At 36.8% G+C, this 17,142-nt stretch overlaps 1 protein-coding gene across 7 annotated transcripts in view; it reads left to right on the forward strand.

Moving 5' to 3' along the window:
• Window positions 1-17,142, forward strand: part of MND1 (meiotic nuclear divisions 1) — a 42,489-nt gene that overhangs the window by 14,213 nt on the left and 11,134 nt on the right. For 6 of the 7 annotated variants that reach the window (XM_027747370.2, XM_039384656.1, XM_027747373.2 and 3 more), the window contains 2 exons: window positions 7,110-7,184; window positions 9,010-9,124. In XM_027747370.2, the coding sequence (XP_027603171.1) occupies window positions 7,110-7,184; window positions 9,010-9,124 (190 nt within the window). The remainder of the gene's footprint in view (window positions 1-7,109; window positions 7,185-9,009; window positions 9,125-17,142) is intronic. The other variant, XM_039384658.1, reaches the window with a different exon arrangement.

A 17,142-nucleotide genomic window follows, 5' to 3' on the forward strand; every position in this document is an offset into this window, starting at 1 on the left:
GAGCTCAGGGAATATCAGATGAATAATGTGTTTTATCTTGGGACTGTCTGTATTTGGTCCCTGAAGGCATTGTCAGTGTATAGCCCAGCTGCTTAGGATAGCAATCTTTAAAAGCCCTTTAGGGAAAAATTAAAACTTTTCTTCTTTCTCTCCCTTTCTTTTTAAGGGAAAATATTTTTCAATGTTCTTTTTGCCTTGAACAGACCTGTTAACTATCACCTTGGACATTCTGGGTTTAGTAAATACACTAATATGCAGTAGCAAGCATATCCTTCATGTCCAGGTATTCAAATTTTCTATAGCTCTGTCAGTCATGTGAATGTCTTTTGAAGCTCTTTCAGCTTTCCTTATTAGACTACTTGCATTTGTGAAACAATGTTGGAGAATAAGGTGTTTCAGCTGTTTTTCTGTTGTTTTGGGGTGGGTTTTTTGGGGTTGATTGGGGCATACTTGGTATCTGTTTCTGAGTAGACAGCCATCTGTCCCTCAGGTCGTGCCAATTATGCCAACTCTGAAAGCAGACACAGAAATTCAGTTCTTTTATTCAGCCTGCACAACTGTTTCTTTCACCTTTTGTCTATTAAGGAGGTTGGCCTGTTTTTTTTTTTTCTGTTGCATAACTAGTACTTATCAAATGATGTTGCAAATGAATGAAGCAAAAACAAAAGCTCATGACAAGACTTCTCTTAGTAAACTTTAGCTTAATTATTATGGCAAATCTAAAAAGATGGAAAACAATTGAATTAAAAACTACCTTTAATGTAAAGGGGTTTACTATATAGGAATAATCTTTAAAATAATTGAAACTAGCAATATAAAGCTTGTACCCAGATGGATGAAGGTTTCAGCAGAGGGGGAATTCCTCACTTATTTTTTTCTAGATAACCCACGTTCTATTTTATTTAACAAAAAGAAAAATGACTCATCTCGTATTCAACATGACCTGAGAATAGAGCCATGCCTAATTTACCATGTGATACTTCAGTCTCACTCATATGTGTTAGCATGCTAAGTAAATCAGGGTTATAGGACTAAATTTATTCTTGGAATACAAAATTGATTGTGTTTGTGGGAGAGGCAAGTAAGTCAGTATTGCCCACATGAATACTCAAGCAAAACACAGAAATACTGCTTATGAGTGCAAAGTTCTAACTTTGGAATTATTATTTTTTGAGAATCTTTGTAGTGCTTAGTTGTAAGGACAATTATATGGAGAGTCTGATACTTATTCAGTTAGTTCCCTGAAAACCCCTTCATTTATTTAGTATGTATGTCTGATACTTTTTTTAATCACTGACATAAGCTACAGTCCTAAACCAAAAAAAATACCCACTCGCTACCTCTTCAGTACTTCATTAAAAAGACAGAACTTGCACACTGGCGGGATTAGCAGTATGATATTTGGGAACAGGTATTATTCACTTTAAAATACCAGTCCACCAGCCTTTCATTTTGAATAGCAAATATAATGTGTTATGGGTCTCCTTTTTCTCCAGAAAGTTACGTTTATTTCCTACTTTCTCCCAAGTTATTGAATTGACTCTTTCAAAGATTTCGTTTAAAATGAGGTGATCTTTACGTGGTAAAATTTGTAGTATACGTAAAGAGAAGAGTGTTCTGGGATTGAACATTTTTCCAGTATACCTATAATGCAGTATTTAAGAAAAAAAGTTCTTATGAATACAGAAATATGGTGGGCCCTAACTCTTCTCTTTTTCTACAGTCTGTTTTTCATCCATTTTATGGTGTTCTCTTACTGAAAAAAATCTTGTTTATTTTTCAGTTTCTGAGTTCAAATTATTATTCCAAATTGCTTTGATCTCTACTCTTGTTCTCACCTGTATTTCCGGAACTATTTCAGTTTCCTAGTTGCTCCTTCTAAGTCCCAGCAAACACAAATCACTACTTCATATTGCTGAAATAACTTCGAGTGACTTGGGGTAAGACCTTGCATGCAGCTTTTCTCTTCCTTTCACAAACATTAAAAGAAAAAAAGAATAGATCTTTTAATTGTATTTACATAACAAGTGTATGTTTGCTATCTGTGCCTCACTAAGGGTACATCACATCCCTGATTCAAGTCCCAGTGGACCTGGTAACTGCTCGTCCTGTAGTTCAGTTCACTGGATGGGTTATATGGAGAAATGACATTTCATGGGTGGTGTGCTGCATCCTGAGAGCAGAGCGGAAACTGCAGTATTGCAGGCCATGGTGAAGCTCTCTACTCTGCTGTGACCACAACTAGCTGACTGAAAAGTTTGCTTATGTCTATTTGGAGGCCCTTGGAAGTACGTATTTGTGACCAGGTATGTAAAAGAAGTAGCTGTATGCTTACTTAGAAAGCAGTACTTTAGAAAGCAGTTCTGCACTTCAATCTGTTACCCTTTGGAACTTTTCTTCCTCTTGAAAGTTTTATTGTTTTAGTCAACAGTAATTGCTGAGTGGTTTCTTTTTGCAGTGTTCTGTGCCTTTCTTCTAACACAACCGGTCTGTTTTCAATATTTCCAGGTTGTTCTTTGGCTGTTGATCTTTGCATTTTTGCTCTCTATATATTATTAGGCTGCTTTTTGGCTTCAATTTTTTGTTATCTGTCTTTAGAATCTAGAGGAATGCTTTGAAGTACTTTCTCTCCATGCTGTCTGTCAATTCCATTTAAGTTTTTTAGTAGTGGGTTAGTTTTAATGTAGGAAAGAAATACCTACTGCAAATATCACCCTAAAACTCTTGAACCGCTTTTGTATAAGCCAGAAGAAAACTAGCCTTGCCTTTAGCCTGAAACAAAGCACAGTGAGTTTCAAACCTAAGGTAAATAACTTTGCAAGATACAAACAATTAAAAAATGGATGTTCTTATTCTTTTGTAGTGCCACAGTGAGTGATGCTCACTATAGCGGTAGTTTTTAATACCATTACTGGTTGAGTGTTTTGGCTGAAAGAAAACCAAATGTATGATATTTCTCTTTAAGACCATAATGACAGTGGGCTAACAGCTGTGAGTGCTCTTGGTGGTTAGCATATGAGACCTTGGTTTGATTCTTGTCCACTGAACATACTCAGGGTATGTGTTTGCATGGCTTACACGAGGTTTGTAGATATTTTAATATGCTAGTGAGACAAGCTACATGTTTGGTGGGATATGGGTGGTTAAAGTGGTTAAGAACTAGGAACCAGAAGGCATAGAACCAACAAAAACTTGGGCTGGAGAAAAAAAAAATCGCTTTTTATTCTAGAATAAAAGTCTATCAGGCAAGTTTTGAGAAGGAATAGAACTGAAACTGCTGCTGTTATGTGTTGGGGTTAATGTTCCTTTTCCAGATGTACAGCACTGACTTGCTGAAGTGGAACCCTGGTATTAATGTGTTCATACTATATTATAAATTATGTGTGTACGTCTAATCTGTATCCTTTGATACAAAGCAGACCTCAAGGCCTGTGATGGAAGTGATGGTTATCATCAGCACATAGCACTTTCCACACACAAACTGCTGCACAAATGTATGGCTAAACATTGTGAAACCTTTGCAGAGTAGGAAAAATCGTCCCTTTGGGGGACTTTGGATTGCATTAATGTCTAAGCTAGGCCAGTGGTCACTTAATTGACCACACTGGTCTGTAAAATTAAAGAAACTGTTCCCCAAATCTCCTGTTTTATAGATGTTAGTTACTTTCTTCATTAAACCGTCTTCTTGCAGGCTCCCAGTGTGTTTTGAAAACACTGAAAATGCTCTTGTGAAGAATCTTTTTAACATCTTAATTTTTAATTATTTAGTCTCCCCTCATTCTTTGAACAGTTTTCCCCTAAATGATATTTTTGCCACTTTCTTGCATCTTGCTTAATCATATGCTGATTCAGAGCAGTCAGATAGACTGGAGACATGAAGCTTTCTGTACTTCTTTTCCATACCTGGTCACTTACACTTGTGGCACAAAGTTGTTCATGTGTCAGACCAGTCATCTCTTTCAAGAGACATAGAGGAGAGACAATATCTTCTTCACTGGATCAGTCTCACTGTTATTGGCAGGAGTCACATTTCTCTGAGTGGTTAATGTCCCTTGAGAAATTGTTTGCCAATTCCCTTGAAAAATGTCCCAAGGTTGCTCCAAAGATTGAAATATTCCATCTGCTACTATTGTTCTTTGCAATCAGGCTTTTCTACAACTGGTGAGTGGGTAAGTAAGTTACCGTATTTGTCCAGATGTCATCCTCTGCTGTCATACATACACAACGCTTGCAAATTCTGCTTTTTCTCTTATTGCCCTATAACCTGTCAGCTGTCATCTGCCATTTGCCCTTACCTTTCAGTTAAGTATTGTATCATCTGTATACATCCTTCCTCAGATTCCTTTATCCTTGCTGATTGTCTTTCCTTCTCTTATTACAGTTATTTTCAGCTGTGTTACCACCTCTGTATCCAAGCCTTCCTGCTTCTCCCTTTGTCATAGATTTCTTGCACAGACCCTGGCCATCTGTTCCTACCCTTTGTATCCTTGTCCTACGTTAGCTTTTCTTCAATATCTTGCTGCCTTCAGCTATGCCTTTCCTTATTCTCATCTTTTGTTTGTTGTCATGGGGATGCTCACTGTGACTTCCAAATAATACACAACGAGCTGTGGTTTCATTTTATTTTGTAAATTTTTTGGTTGTGAGGACAATTAAAAAACCGCGAAACATCCAAAAAATTAAAATCTGTGAGAGAAGAAAGCTAAATCTTAAATAAGATTGTGTAAAAATCATCTTTGCTTTTAGGCAGATGAACCTCATGGCACGACAATCTTGCGTGTTATTTAGGTGAGAATCTAAGAAATGTCTTTCTCTCCAGAGTTTGTCATTAGTGTCTCTTTCATGATTAAATTATGTAGAATACAGAGGATCAAGAAAATAATAAGATGCCATACTGTGAAACGTGCTTCCAAGCTGGAAACCAGCTTTTATGACTTGCAATGCCCTGAGAGCTCCTTCTGTGCATCCATTTTAGCGAATGCAAAAAAAATTCCTTTAGAACTTCGTAAATATGAAAAAACAGGGAAAACAACACCTTTATGGCCTCTCTTGCAGAGAGCGTCAGCTTCTTCTTTGCACTTTTGGTATAAGGGCCTAGATAAGCTCCTTGTCTTCTCTACCTCCTCTGCCAGTTTTGTACCAGAAAAATTCTTTGTTCAGAGGTGCCAAATGATGTTGTGCTCTGGCGTTTGTCTTCCCTGGGCTTCTGCACCTGAGTACTTGTCCTCTTCTGAACTGTATAATCCCTTTGTTTAGTATGGCATAATGTGGGGACTAACACACCTAATTTTTTAAGAATTGGAAAGCCCAGCAGGAGTACTGTTTAGCTATCCACCAAAATTAAGACGTTGGTGTACTTCAAGCCACATACTGAAACCTACACTGTCTCTGTGGTTACTCTCCCTGAGAGCAATAACTAAACAACTGGACATATTTTTCCTCAAATTATGTATGTCTTACCATTAGTATATTTTCTATGTAAATTGAAGAAAAACTAAAACTTTCTTTTAGAAAGGAAACTTTCTTGTCTGTATGTATGCTTACACATGCATGAACACAGAAAGAGTAATTATATTCAAAAATTGGACTATAAAAGGAACCACTAAACCCAGTGAGCTGCAGTTGGGCTGGGTCCTAATCTGTCTGGACCACCAGGATGGAGTTTCTTTTCTGGCTTTTCTGTTCTGGCTGATGTCCAAGACTTGGCAATAAGCTGTGCCTGATACTTATTATGAATTTACTTGTAATATGTATTTCTGAAAATATGAACTGAACATTAATTTCAATAGAAATTGAGAAGTGACTATAGGTCCAAAACCATTCAGTTTGCTTTGTATGAATGGGGCCTTGGTCTTTCAGCTGCATGATATAAATGATATGGTTAAATTATCAAGGCTAGGGATTGCAAGAAATGTCTAGAAATGCTTTTCCACTCAGTGGGATCCTCAGTAAGAAAGGGAATGTAGAAGTGGAGGCTTCGTGTGAGGGGTTTTGGCGTAGGGCAGAATAAAACCTGGGCTCTGACAGCCATCCTTGTTTTCACAATTAGTCTGATATACTGATGTTCTACCTGACTGGTGCTCAAAGCATCTTGAAACTAAACCAAAAAGTACTTAAAAAGCATGCTATTGTTTCTCCTTTGTTTTTTCTTTTCTTTTTTTCCCCTTTTGTATTGATTTCAAATGCAGTAACTGGTTTTCAAACTATATTTTATTAGTTTGTTTTTTTTTTAAATTCTCATTCATCTCATTTAATCTTTCAAGAGGCTTTGTCCGATGCTGTGTACGTGTCAAGTCATATGTCCTGCTCAGCTAAAAATAGTTTCCAAAGTATCTCTGGAAAACTGCCAACTAAATTGGAAGGTCCTGGTTCAAGATGGGTGGCAGGTTAATGGAGAGAGATCTCTCTTTTCCAAATTTATTTGTCCTGGAATAACAGGAAAATGGAAGCATTCACACCAGCCCTGTGAGATGTGACTTCTGTGAGATTCCTCTACCTCAGACGTGAAGGAGGAGAACTCTGTGAGGTCTAGGAGTGTGAGGGAGCACAGTAAAAGGGGGCCATCGCTTTACAGGCCTTTGAGCTGTAGAGGCTTCTGTTCACCAGCATGTAAAAGGGATTGGGGCCATACCAGTGGCATATCAGACTTTGGGAATACCAGTGTCAGCTGCTGAGCAGGTGAACCTGCTACAGCTTTGTCACTGCTTCCATTGAATAGGGAGAGCTGGAAAAGGACCAAAGGAAATCATCTAATCCAAGGCCTCCATATTATGGAGTCCTTTGCATAGCGATGCCAGATCATGGTATGAAATAGGAGTTTGGTCCCATGCTGAACATGCAAGATTATGTGCCACCGTAGCAAAAATTTCTTAGACTTTAAGTTGCTTCCTGTAATTCTTCTTTGTGGTTCTAAACCTTGGATTTATATTTGGGTGCTTTTGTGTTTATTTTCTGTTTATTTTTATTACATAAGTTATAAATATATATATATCTTAAAAGGGTATATCCACCTGTTTATTTAAATATATTAATATGTATACACATTTTATAGGTATATTTAATATACGTTACTGAATAAGTTTGATTTTGTTCTTTATTTCCTTTACCAGTTTGCTGAAAGCAGTCAGAAAAAAGAAGCTTTACAAAAAAACATTCAGAAATCAAAAATTGGACGTGAAGATACTGTAAGTTGCTTTGAGGGGTAGGCAATCCTACAAGGAAATAGGGCTACAAGTATGCACTTCTTGTAAATACTAGTGTAGTCCTTCCAGGTACTTTCAGATTTAAAAATATCTTAAAACTTGAACTACCCAGAGGTGTATACCAAAGTCACCGATGGTTGCTGAACTGCCAAATCTAGTAACGACAAATTTAGATGTTGGAGTTGTTTTTTTAAAACTTATTTGTAGTATAGATTGCTAAATTACTCTTCTGAGCAGCCATGTAAGCCTGGTGCTCTTTGCGCGCTGAAGCTGTTGACACTACAAAATAATATTTAGGCTTTATGTTTACTATATTTATGAAGCAACATATTAGTTAGAAATACTTGATACGGTGTTCTGTGTTGCAGATTTGCACTGCAGTGCTCTGTCTGAAGTCCAATAAATAAATGCATAAAAGAGGGACAGCCAGAAGCTTTCAGGAGGAATTGAATTTTGTAGTAAAGTGCCAAATCTTTGAATCCAAACTGTTTTATAGAAACACTAGGTTTTTCCTATGTATGCTTCCTTTATCTAGTAAGTAATAGAGTGAACCTTGCCATCAAACTCTGTTGAAGTCTCACTTTCACAAATTTAATTAAAGCTTGCTTTTTGCCAGTACCTTTAACGGTGATTCTTTATCCTCTCACTCGCAGTGAACTGTAATCAGGGAATCATGGGTGGGTTTCTCACACAGTTGTGCTTGTCATCCTTCCAAATGAACTGTTCCAGATTTGGTCTGCTCCAGCATGTGTCCTGCCCTACAGAAAGCTATTGGTCCTGGAAGTCCTGTTCTGGCTTATGTTTCCAATATTTTGGTTCCTGATTATACATCAGGAAGAAGTCCTGAAAAATCTAGATCACAATGTAGGTCTCTGAGTATCTTACGTCCATACCTCAGCGTCTGGAAACTTTTGGTTTCCATTCATTCTGCATTTTCAGAACATGCCGAATCCACACTGTTGGCAAAAGCACTGGGAATATGGAATATTTGGGGAAAAAACCCTAACAAAACCTAAACAAAACCCCACCCCCATGAACACCTCACACTGCTGGGCTGCCATGGAGATTTCCACTGGTAAAAAACCTGATGGTTTACAAACTCGTGATATCTGGCTCTTTTAGGCTACCCAGTGCCCTGGCATGAGTTATTTGAGTATCAGCCAGTTACAGTGTTTGTCTGTAACTACAGACTGAATTAGAAGTATGTGCTGAGTTGGCTGTGGAAGAGCTCATGTTGAGTCAGTGTCTGCAGATTCTTATTGATCGATAGAATCTTTGAGGTTGATATTGTGTACACTCCCAGCAGACTACCATGTCATAAATATCTGAGCTTATTTTTGAGACAGCTGCTCTCAAGTGGTGTGGGCAAATAAGAAAAATAAATTCAGAGGGTGTTCATACACAGCATATCAGTTTGTGGAAGGCTGGATGGTAGGTTTTTCTGTAATGCTGTCTTTAATTACACGACTAGAACTCCTAAATACTGTTTAACCTTTAAGCCCAGTAATTAAGAGATCTCTTTGGAGTTTGTCAAATCTCATTGAGTTCAAAGGTTTTAGAAAATTGTTCTTTTGTTTATCCATTTTGGCCTTAATTTTTTTCCTTCCAGTTTGTACTTGATATCACTGAGTGTCACTGAAAATTTTGTGTAATAAAATAAAATGCTCAAGTGGTTCATTGACAGAAAGCAGTAGTGAAAACAGCTTTTAAATTTATGTATTGTTTTTTTGAAAAATGTTCTGTGTGATAATTACTGTTTTTAACGTTTGTATTTTTTTTTATCTCTCAACATACTTTGAATCCTCAGGCAGAACGTTCAGCTCTAATGGAGGAACTTGCTGCCCTTCGGCAGAAAAAAGAGCAGCTAAAGGCAGAAATAGACAAATACAGGGAATGTGATCCAGACGTTGTTGAAGAAATGCGTAAGTTGTGTATTGTTTAAAGTGATCTTTTGCGTGAAAAGGTCTGCACTTCTTTAGCTTAAAATCTGGTATGTAGAGGTTAGTAAAAAAATAGCTGCTTTTCTTTTTAAAGTTGAGCAATAAAAACAGTACACAGACCATTTCTTTTTATGTTCTGTTATATTATATATGAGGGGGTTTGTTGATATTTACTGTGCCAACAACTGAGCAGTTAACAAACAATCCCATAATTACTGATGCTTTAGAATTAATATCAAGATCATTCTTCTAGAACCATATTAATTTTATAACTTGTGCTGAACCCTAGAATGTGTGTAGGAAGAGTAGTGTCTGGTTCCCACTTACCTTCAGTTCCATACTGGCAAAACAAGTACTTACTTATCTATTTAGAACATAAGCATTTAATTAGAGATGCTTAATTATCACATACGAAAGTATGGTATCACACTGTTGATGGTACTGTCTCTGACATGCTGGGCTTTGATTGGAGTTTCTAATTCTGATGGAATACAAGGAATGGTGAGTGACTTTAATACTTAATACAAATTTGGGCACTGAAATGTACTTAATATTCTGATCCTTAGCATGAAAAATGAAAAGCATGCATGAAATTTTATTGAATTTTCTCTACTGCAACTTTCATGTTTTATGTATTAGGCTCTTACATTGCTACCCAAGCACCACTGCATGTTGCTGTAATGCCAACATGCTGCTACAGAGTGACGAGAAACAGGCACAGTCCTTTTTCTGAACAGATATGTGGCTGAATCTTCCTCTTTCCTTATTCTTCTAATAAAGTCCACAGCTTTAGAAATGTTCTGAGAGGAAGCCAGGAACATAAACAGAGTTAGCAGCATACACCAAATCTGGACAGATATTATTTATTTTGAGGGGCTGTGACATTTTTTGTCAGCTGTGTTATCTTTCCCTAAGGATGTAATGGTATGCCAGGGAATAAGCAAACTTGAGACCTGAGGTTAGTTACTGTGCTGTAAATCCCTTGCTGCCTGCTCTCCTGAGGACAAGACACATTCCAGCTGATTCCAGCTGTAAAAATGAGCAAGGTTAGGCAGATACTGACAGCAGAGGGATGTGTAATGTCAGGTATTTTAACTGCTGAGGTACCCTTACAGTAAGAATTGCACTGAATGGTTTGAGGAGCCTCTTTTTTGAACCAGTCATGGTGAGCACGTTCCTGAATAGCAGGCGGCACAAGGGGGCAAATCACAGCTTGAATCCTAGGGCAACTGCATTAGTTGGCAACGTGGAGACTAATATCCTGGTAAGAGGGAAGGAGACAGAAATGTAATACCTATTTACTTCACTTATGCTCTTGTCTTTTGTTTGTTTGTTGGGGTTTTTTTGTTTGGTTGCTTGGGGGTTTTTTTGTTAAAGTATGTAGAAGGTCCATGTGAACTTCTGTGATGGAGGCATGAGCAATTAAGGGAGTTGGTGAGGTTAGCACTGTTGCAGGGGCAATATGCAGTGGTGTTTCAAAACTAATTTGTCCTTGACCTTTAATTTAAAAATTGTTTTTGCTTCATTATATGTTTTGTCAGTTATTATTGAAGTAGTAGTGCACATTGTTGCTGGCAATGTATGAGTGAATAAATGGTCATGTCAATTTGGGGGAGTTAAGGTCTGTGTCAAAGCTGAATGGAATTTTAGAGGCTTTAAGGGAAAGAGGGAAATGGGAAAAAAGGGTTGGGGGGTATTTCTCTTCTTTCAGAGTGCGGAAAAATGCAAAGGCAGAACAAGCTGCAGGAAGTTATGGTTTTTAGTGTAAGAAGGCAATAAAGAATCTCAGGCAATGGAAGGCATTCAGCTAGACATAAAAGTTACGGCTGCTGCTTTGCAGAAAAACCTTATAATAAAAGTTACTTATTCACAGATTTTAAAGTATTTCTGAACTGCAAGTGATATGATTTTATACTTCTGTGCAATTTAGATAATTGTGATTATTTTCAGTTAGATCACCTGAGCAGGTTTCTAACTCTAAATTACCTTATTTTAGAGTCAGAAATTAGAGATGGCTGTTATGTTATAAAATCACACTCCTAAAAAGAGTTGGATTGTTCAATAAAATGTGTTTTGTAATGGGCAGTTGTCACGTTCTACATTTGGGTTTTCCTTCTTCTTCCTTAATGATTTCAACCTCTGAGGAAATCTTTCTGATGTCTAATATAAAATTTCACTCTATTAATTTCTCATCCCATATCGCAGAGCTGCTTTGGTTCTTCTTGTGGTATTTTAGGGCTGTATCAAATTGTCATCTGTTTTCAGTGGCCTTCAAATTTGGTGAATGCTTTCCTGTGTCTTTTTAGTCACTCATTCCCTCAAAGAAGTATTACAGAAACAAACCTATTGCACAGTGGTAAACCTTATTAAAACACACGCGCACACACACACATATTATTTTCAGGGTCAAAACAAAGTTTGGATGATTCATAGCAAATATCTGAAGACTCAGCTAAAAACAGAACATCTGTCTTGCTTCCTGAATCTTGTGGTGGGAAAGTCAAGTTTGACCATGTAACTAAATATACTATAATGCGTATTCACAAGGGGGCAGATTGGAATACTAAAATACTAACTCTGTTTTTTGCTGACTTCACTGCTTGTTCTCTTCATATCAGTTACAAATGTTTTGCTGTATGGTTTGGCTTAGTTTCCATGTCTTTTGCGTTAGAAGTGCATTGAAGTATAAACTCTTAACGCGTACCCAAGTTTACAGCATTTGAACACAGACTTTCAGTATTTTTATATAACAACTAACTAGAGTAAATAGCAAAAGAAACAAGATTTAGGGCGAGACCACTAGAGGAAGCTGCATAAAAGTCTGGTTTTGTGGATATATTTGGATAATTCCATTTTACAGGTAGGGTATTGTGAAAATAGAATAGCAAAATATGAGGGTTTTCTTTTCTAATGACCTCTGCAATTCAGTGATTGAAGTTTGTCTTTGCCACTTGGAAACAATCTTTAAGACATCTTGTGTGAGTTAGGATTGAGTAATAAATTATTTCTCAACATTAAAGGCAGTAAAACTGACAACAGTCACTGGAAGTAAAAAAAAAAATAAAAAATAGTGGCATTTTATACTTTTCTATTAAACTTGTAATCCTGCTGCAGATGGTTCAGGATGGAACCCTTGTTTCTCAGCTTTGAGGCATGTTTATGTAGGGTGGAAGATATTCTCATGAGAAAGCAGCCATTGTAGAGAGATTCTTCCAGTAGAAAAGCTTATGTGACATAGCATGCATGTATGCAGTTGGATACGTGTGATGCTGCTAGATTCTCTAAAGATTATGGTAGAGGATAAAGGCATGGTTCACAATGTTTCTAATTTCTCCAGATTTTTATAAAGTTGACAGAAAAAGCTGCATGTAACATCAAGATTAACCTGCTGCGTAGGTTTAATTCTTTCTGCCTGCCAGAGAGAGATGTTAGGGAGCTAATAGCATTTTTCTCATAATTGATTTTATAGAAAAGTTTGTCTTGACGACATAACTGTGTAAGTGATGGCGACTTTACTTTGAGTTGGTCAGCTTGTAACTGGAAACAGCTAAACATTTTCAGTGTTCACTGTAAAATAAACATTTCTAGAATTTCCAACTTCTTGTTCTTTCACTGTAAATAGAGGAGTGTTGATTTAAGTTTTATTAAAAGATTGTTGGGTCTTAGCTATTTTTTTTCACAGTAGCCGTACTTTGGTTACTGTGTGCCTCTGCATAGGACAACTGTCTCAGAAATAGTTACATACTGACTGGAGTAAGTGACTTCTGTGTGGTATGATTGCTAATATTTTTGGGGCTTGTCTTAGATGTTGCCTGTTAGAATTCCTCTTTAATTTAGCGTGTTTTTAGAGTGTCCAGTTGCTGATAATTTTTATCTAGGCTTTTACCTTTAAAACAATGATCTTAACATGTCTAGACAAGCCGTATTCTCAAAAATTAGCAAACTACCAGATACAACACATGTAGCAATTTTGATGTCAACCTTTTTACTTTGGCTCTCTTTGTTTATTTTTATCCTGTAGCAAGAGAGGCAAGTGATTCGAATGCATGTGATTTCAAACCACAGATATCCTTTTGACTCTCTGAATGTGTGATCTCAGAGGCATCACTACCAGTCCATTTCAGTGTTAGATTATCTTCTAAAACTAATGGGTATGTGAAAGTAAATTCTGGGATAACATCCAGACTTTACTAAATACCATGGAAATGTTATGGTATATGTAGTATGTACTTGAAAGTGTCTTTTTTCATTGTAGATGCTTCAAAATTTCTAATTCTGATGTTTCTAAACACTGAAAATTTCAGCTTGACAAACTGTTGTGAAGAATTATATCAGGATATACAGACAGTATGAGAAAATAGTTCTGAATTTTTCAGTTTCTTCATTCATCTTAATATCTGAAGGCTGAATGCTGAAAAGTTGATGTTGATTTACCTGCTGGATTTTGTGGGGTGCAGTTTGGGAGTTATTTTTCTGGGTTTTTTTTGGGGGGGAGAGGGATTTTTTTATTTTTTTTTTGTTGATACACCCCCCCTATTCTCTTCTGTTATGCTCAAATAAATTAGAAACTTTGTTACATTTGCAGATGTACTTCATATTACACAAACTTAGTACCAAGTGCTGGATTCTTTTGGGAGTTTCTTACTAACACTGGGAATAGTCCCTGTTCCCAGAAAGGAAACACTAGTGAAGAAATTAAATGAAGATTAGACTATCCTGGCTAGTGGAGAGGCTTTAAAATGAGTTGCATCGATTTTACTCAAAATTCGTCAGAACGCTGATAATTTACAAAAGGGTTTAATGGATTTTATTTTATATTTCGTGGCAAAGATGATTGTTCAGAAAAAGTATCAGAAAGTTTACTTAAAAGAAAGCCTTGTCAGCAGTATCAGTTATTGAACTATTAAGTATCTGTTTTTAAAAATGTAATGATTCACTTGGAAAAGTGAATGTCTACAAATAATTATAAGCCTGGTCTAGGTGCCACCAAGATCAATAGCGTACAGATGAAGCTTATAGACAAAATGTTTTTTTAATCACCACTAGATCCAGTATGTTCAGTTTGCAATTAAAAGGATGTTTCCTAGCTACTGACCATGAAATATGCACCTGGCATCTGAGAGGCAAGCTGTGCTTTTTACGGTTTATGCAACAATATCACTAACAAAGATCTGCAATCAGAAATTAGTCATTCTGCTGAAGTTAGACTAGTGTCTTCACTCACATTTATGTTAGCCTTAGAGGGTTTAACTAATCTTTCTTTGGAGTGAACCAGACACTTGCTTAAAAGTACGTAGAAAAATAATAATTCTAAAAGCAAGCATTCATTTTTTTTCCTTAGTCTCATCTTTCAGGGTATTGTATATTTAGTGTATTCATCTCCGGAGGATCTGAATGAGGATATGACAGGAAATAGACAATGTATGTTCCAGTATGTAACTTGTAGACTATCTGCTACTAATAAAAACAAAACCACACAGCCCATATGCCCACCCCTTTTTCCTACTTCGTCATGGAGTAGCAGAATATATAGAGATGTGCAGCAATAAGGAGAGAACACATTTACTCAACTAATTGCATCAAGCTAAGAATTTTGTTTTCCTTGCTCCCTGTAATGTTCTTAGAATGGTTTGTCATTCAGTTGGAAGGTTGGCAAATTAAATTACCTTTTCAAAAGGTACATTAAAAGATAAATCAAAATGTTTTCCCAAAACTAAACATAATTTAATTTCTAGGAAGAATTAGGAATAATAAATGTACTTCCGTGAAAACATAGTTACATATAGTAACAGTAAAATTTTAACTGTTAAGTAAAATTGATGAGTGTAATTACAAATGTATACTTGGATTACTGATACTCCAAGCTCCTTTGGTAATCATAGCAAGTGAGATGGAATTGCAAGGTTAAGCAGAATATGTGCTCCTTTATTTCAGCCCTTCCAATTTTTTTTTATCTTGAAAGTCAAGGGAAACTTGTTTGCATTTAAGTTATTGAAAATGCTGGTCCTTTGAGAGAGCAAACGCTTGCAAAGCATAATCTGACTGTGATTACCAGAGACCATAATGTGGTGGTTTAAGGACCTTCCCCGACAAAAGTAGGTTAAAGAGTTCTCACCTTGGCCCGTCATTCCTGTGCTGCAGTTCACCAGTGATAAAAGCAAGTTGTCAGCTCAAGGTAGGAACAGATGGTATAGATACCCTTCTTTCATGATGGAATCTCCTGAGGTCTTTGAAATCTCTTTTCCCCCAACAGGTCTGTCTGATGGAGTCTTTTGCTGCCTTCAGAAAGCTTTCATACATGTGTAATTTATCATGCACCTCACAGAATTGTTTGTTTTGTGGTAGTTGCCCTGAAGAGCAACCAGGGATCCTCAGAGCAACTAGGAGCACGTCAGGTGACAAGTTTTCAAAGGACATCTTTGCGAGCTCTGCAGTGAGTTGAACTGTTAGAAAATGGATCTTGGAAAAACTGAATAAGGGAGGAACAGGAGTTGGTAAATGGGTGAGCAGCTTCTGGCCCTTGTAAAGAAAGGAGAATACAACAGCCATGAAGAATAATGAGTGAAGGGTGACCAGGAAAAACTGGGCAGCTTAGGATGTACCTGTACATATATACCTAAGGCACAAAGCTTAAAGTGAAATGTGGGGCTTTTGGCTGCAGCTGGGAAGCTTAAGTTCAGAAGGGGCATTTGGCTTTCAGCAAAAGGCCTTTATTCTTTGCATTTCAGAGAATTTCTCTGTCTCTGTGTTTGGACTCCAGATAAGAGGTTACTCTGCAACGAAAAACTGCCCTAAATGTTTAGACACATGCGTGCATGTGTTTCTATACCTCAAGCACATTCTAGCAAGACTATTTTTCTTAGAGGATGTCAACTTAAGCCAACTTGCTTTAAAATGAAGCTGTGTTTTAGCTGGTTAAGCAAAAAAAAAAACAAAATCAAGCAACACAGCTCATGTTTTGTCATTGGGGCTTTACTTGGACACTCAGAAAAGAGCCACTTGGAAGATCAAATCTGTAGGTAACATATGTAACACCATGCTTAAATAAATTTGCTACTCTGGCAAGTTATCCTTTGTTGAAATCAAATGAAAACACTCACAAGGCTTGTTTTTGTTCTTCCTGTTTATTTTATTTCTTATTTGTTTATATTGGGATGACAGAAAAAATATCTAGAGTTAGAGGGTTATGGGTGAAATATGTGTGAATAGTTTATTGTCTGAGCCAGTAAATCCTTATGGCAAAAGCTGTTGAGCTGCTTAGGAATGGTAGACACTTGATAAAATTTGTGATGTGGAAAATGGCTACTTATGACTACATTTATGATACTCCTTGATTTAGAAATCATGTTTTAAAGCCCTGAGGAAAGCGTCAAATGGAACTAATCAATAGATCATTTATACATGAAACAGAAAGGCTTTTGTGGAGTGAGTATTTTGCTTCTGTCTCCCAGTGTTAGACCTACTAGCTTAATGGTGTATGGTAGCATTCATTCAGACTGTTTCGATAAAGTTATGGTAGTGATATTCAAAGGAACATACTGGTTTATATCTTTTCATGACATCTAAATGCAAATTAGGTCAGGAAAGGTATTGTGGATTTTGGTTCATTGTCTTCAGTGCTAAGTTGCAGAACTGTCAAATGAGGTCTTCCCTGGCCTTCTTTAAAAAATGTGTTGGCAGTCTCATATCTTGAGATATCTCCCATATTTTATGTTTTCATTATGGGTTTATCTAGACTAGGACTGTATATTATCAGGGTATATTCCTAATATAAATACTTTTTCAGTGCTGTTTAACTGCAGAGTTTTTGCAGGGCAGGTTGTATGAGTACAAGACTAATCTTGGTGCTGGTGGTGTATTTGAGAGTATTTCTAATGTTTTTTTCCCCTCTCACTTTAATATCTTATGAGCTAGTTTCACTGAAAAGAGCCGGATATCAGGAAAAAATCCAGAATGGAGAACCAATTTGGGAACACCAAGAAGAACACAGAGTTTTTTTT

Source organism: Pipra filicauda, unplaced genomic scaffold (assembly GCF_003945595.2).
Source record: "Pipra filicauda isolate LSUMZ 115617 unplaced genomic scaffold, ASM394559v2 scaffold368_size711631_pilon, whole genome shotgun sequence".
In the NCBI taxonomy this organism is placed as follows: Eukaryota; Metazoa; Chordata; class Aves; order Passeriformes; family Pipridae; genus Pipra; species Pipra filicauda.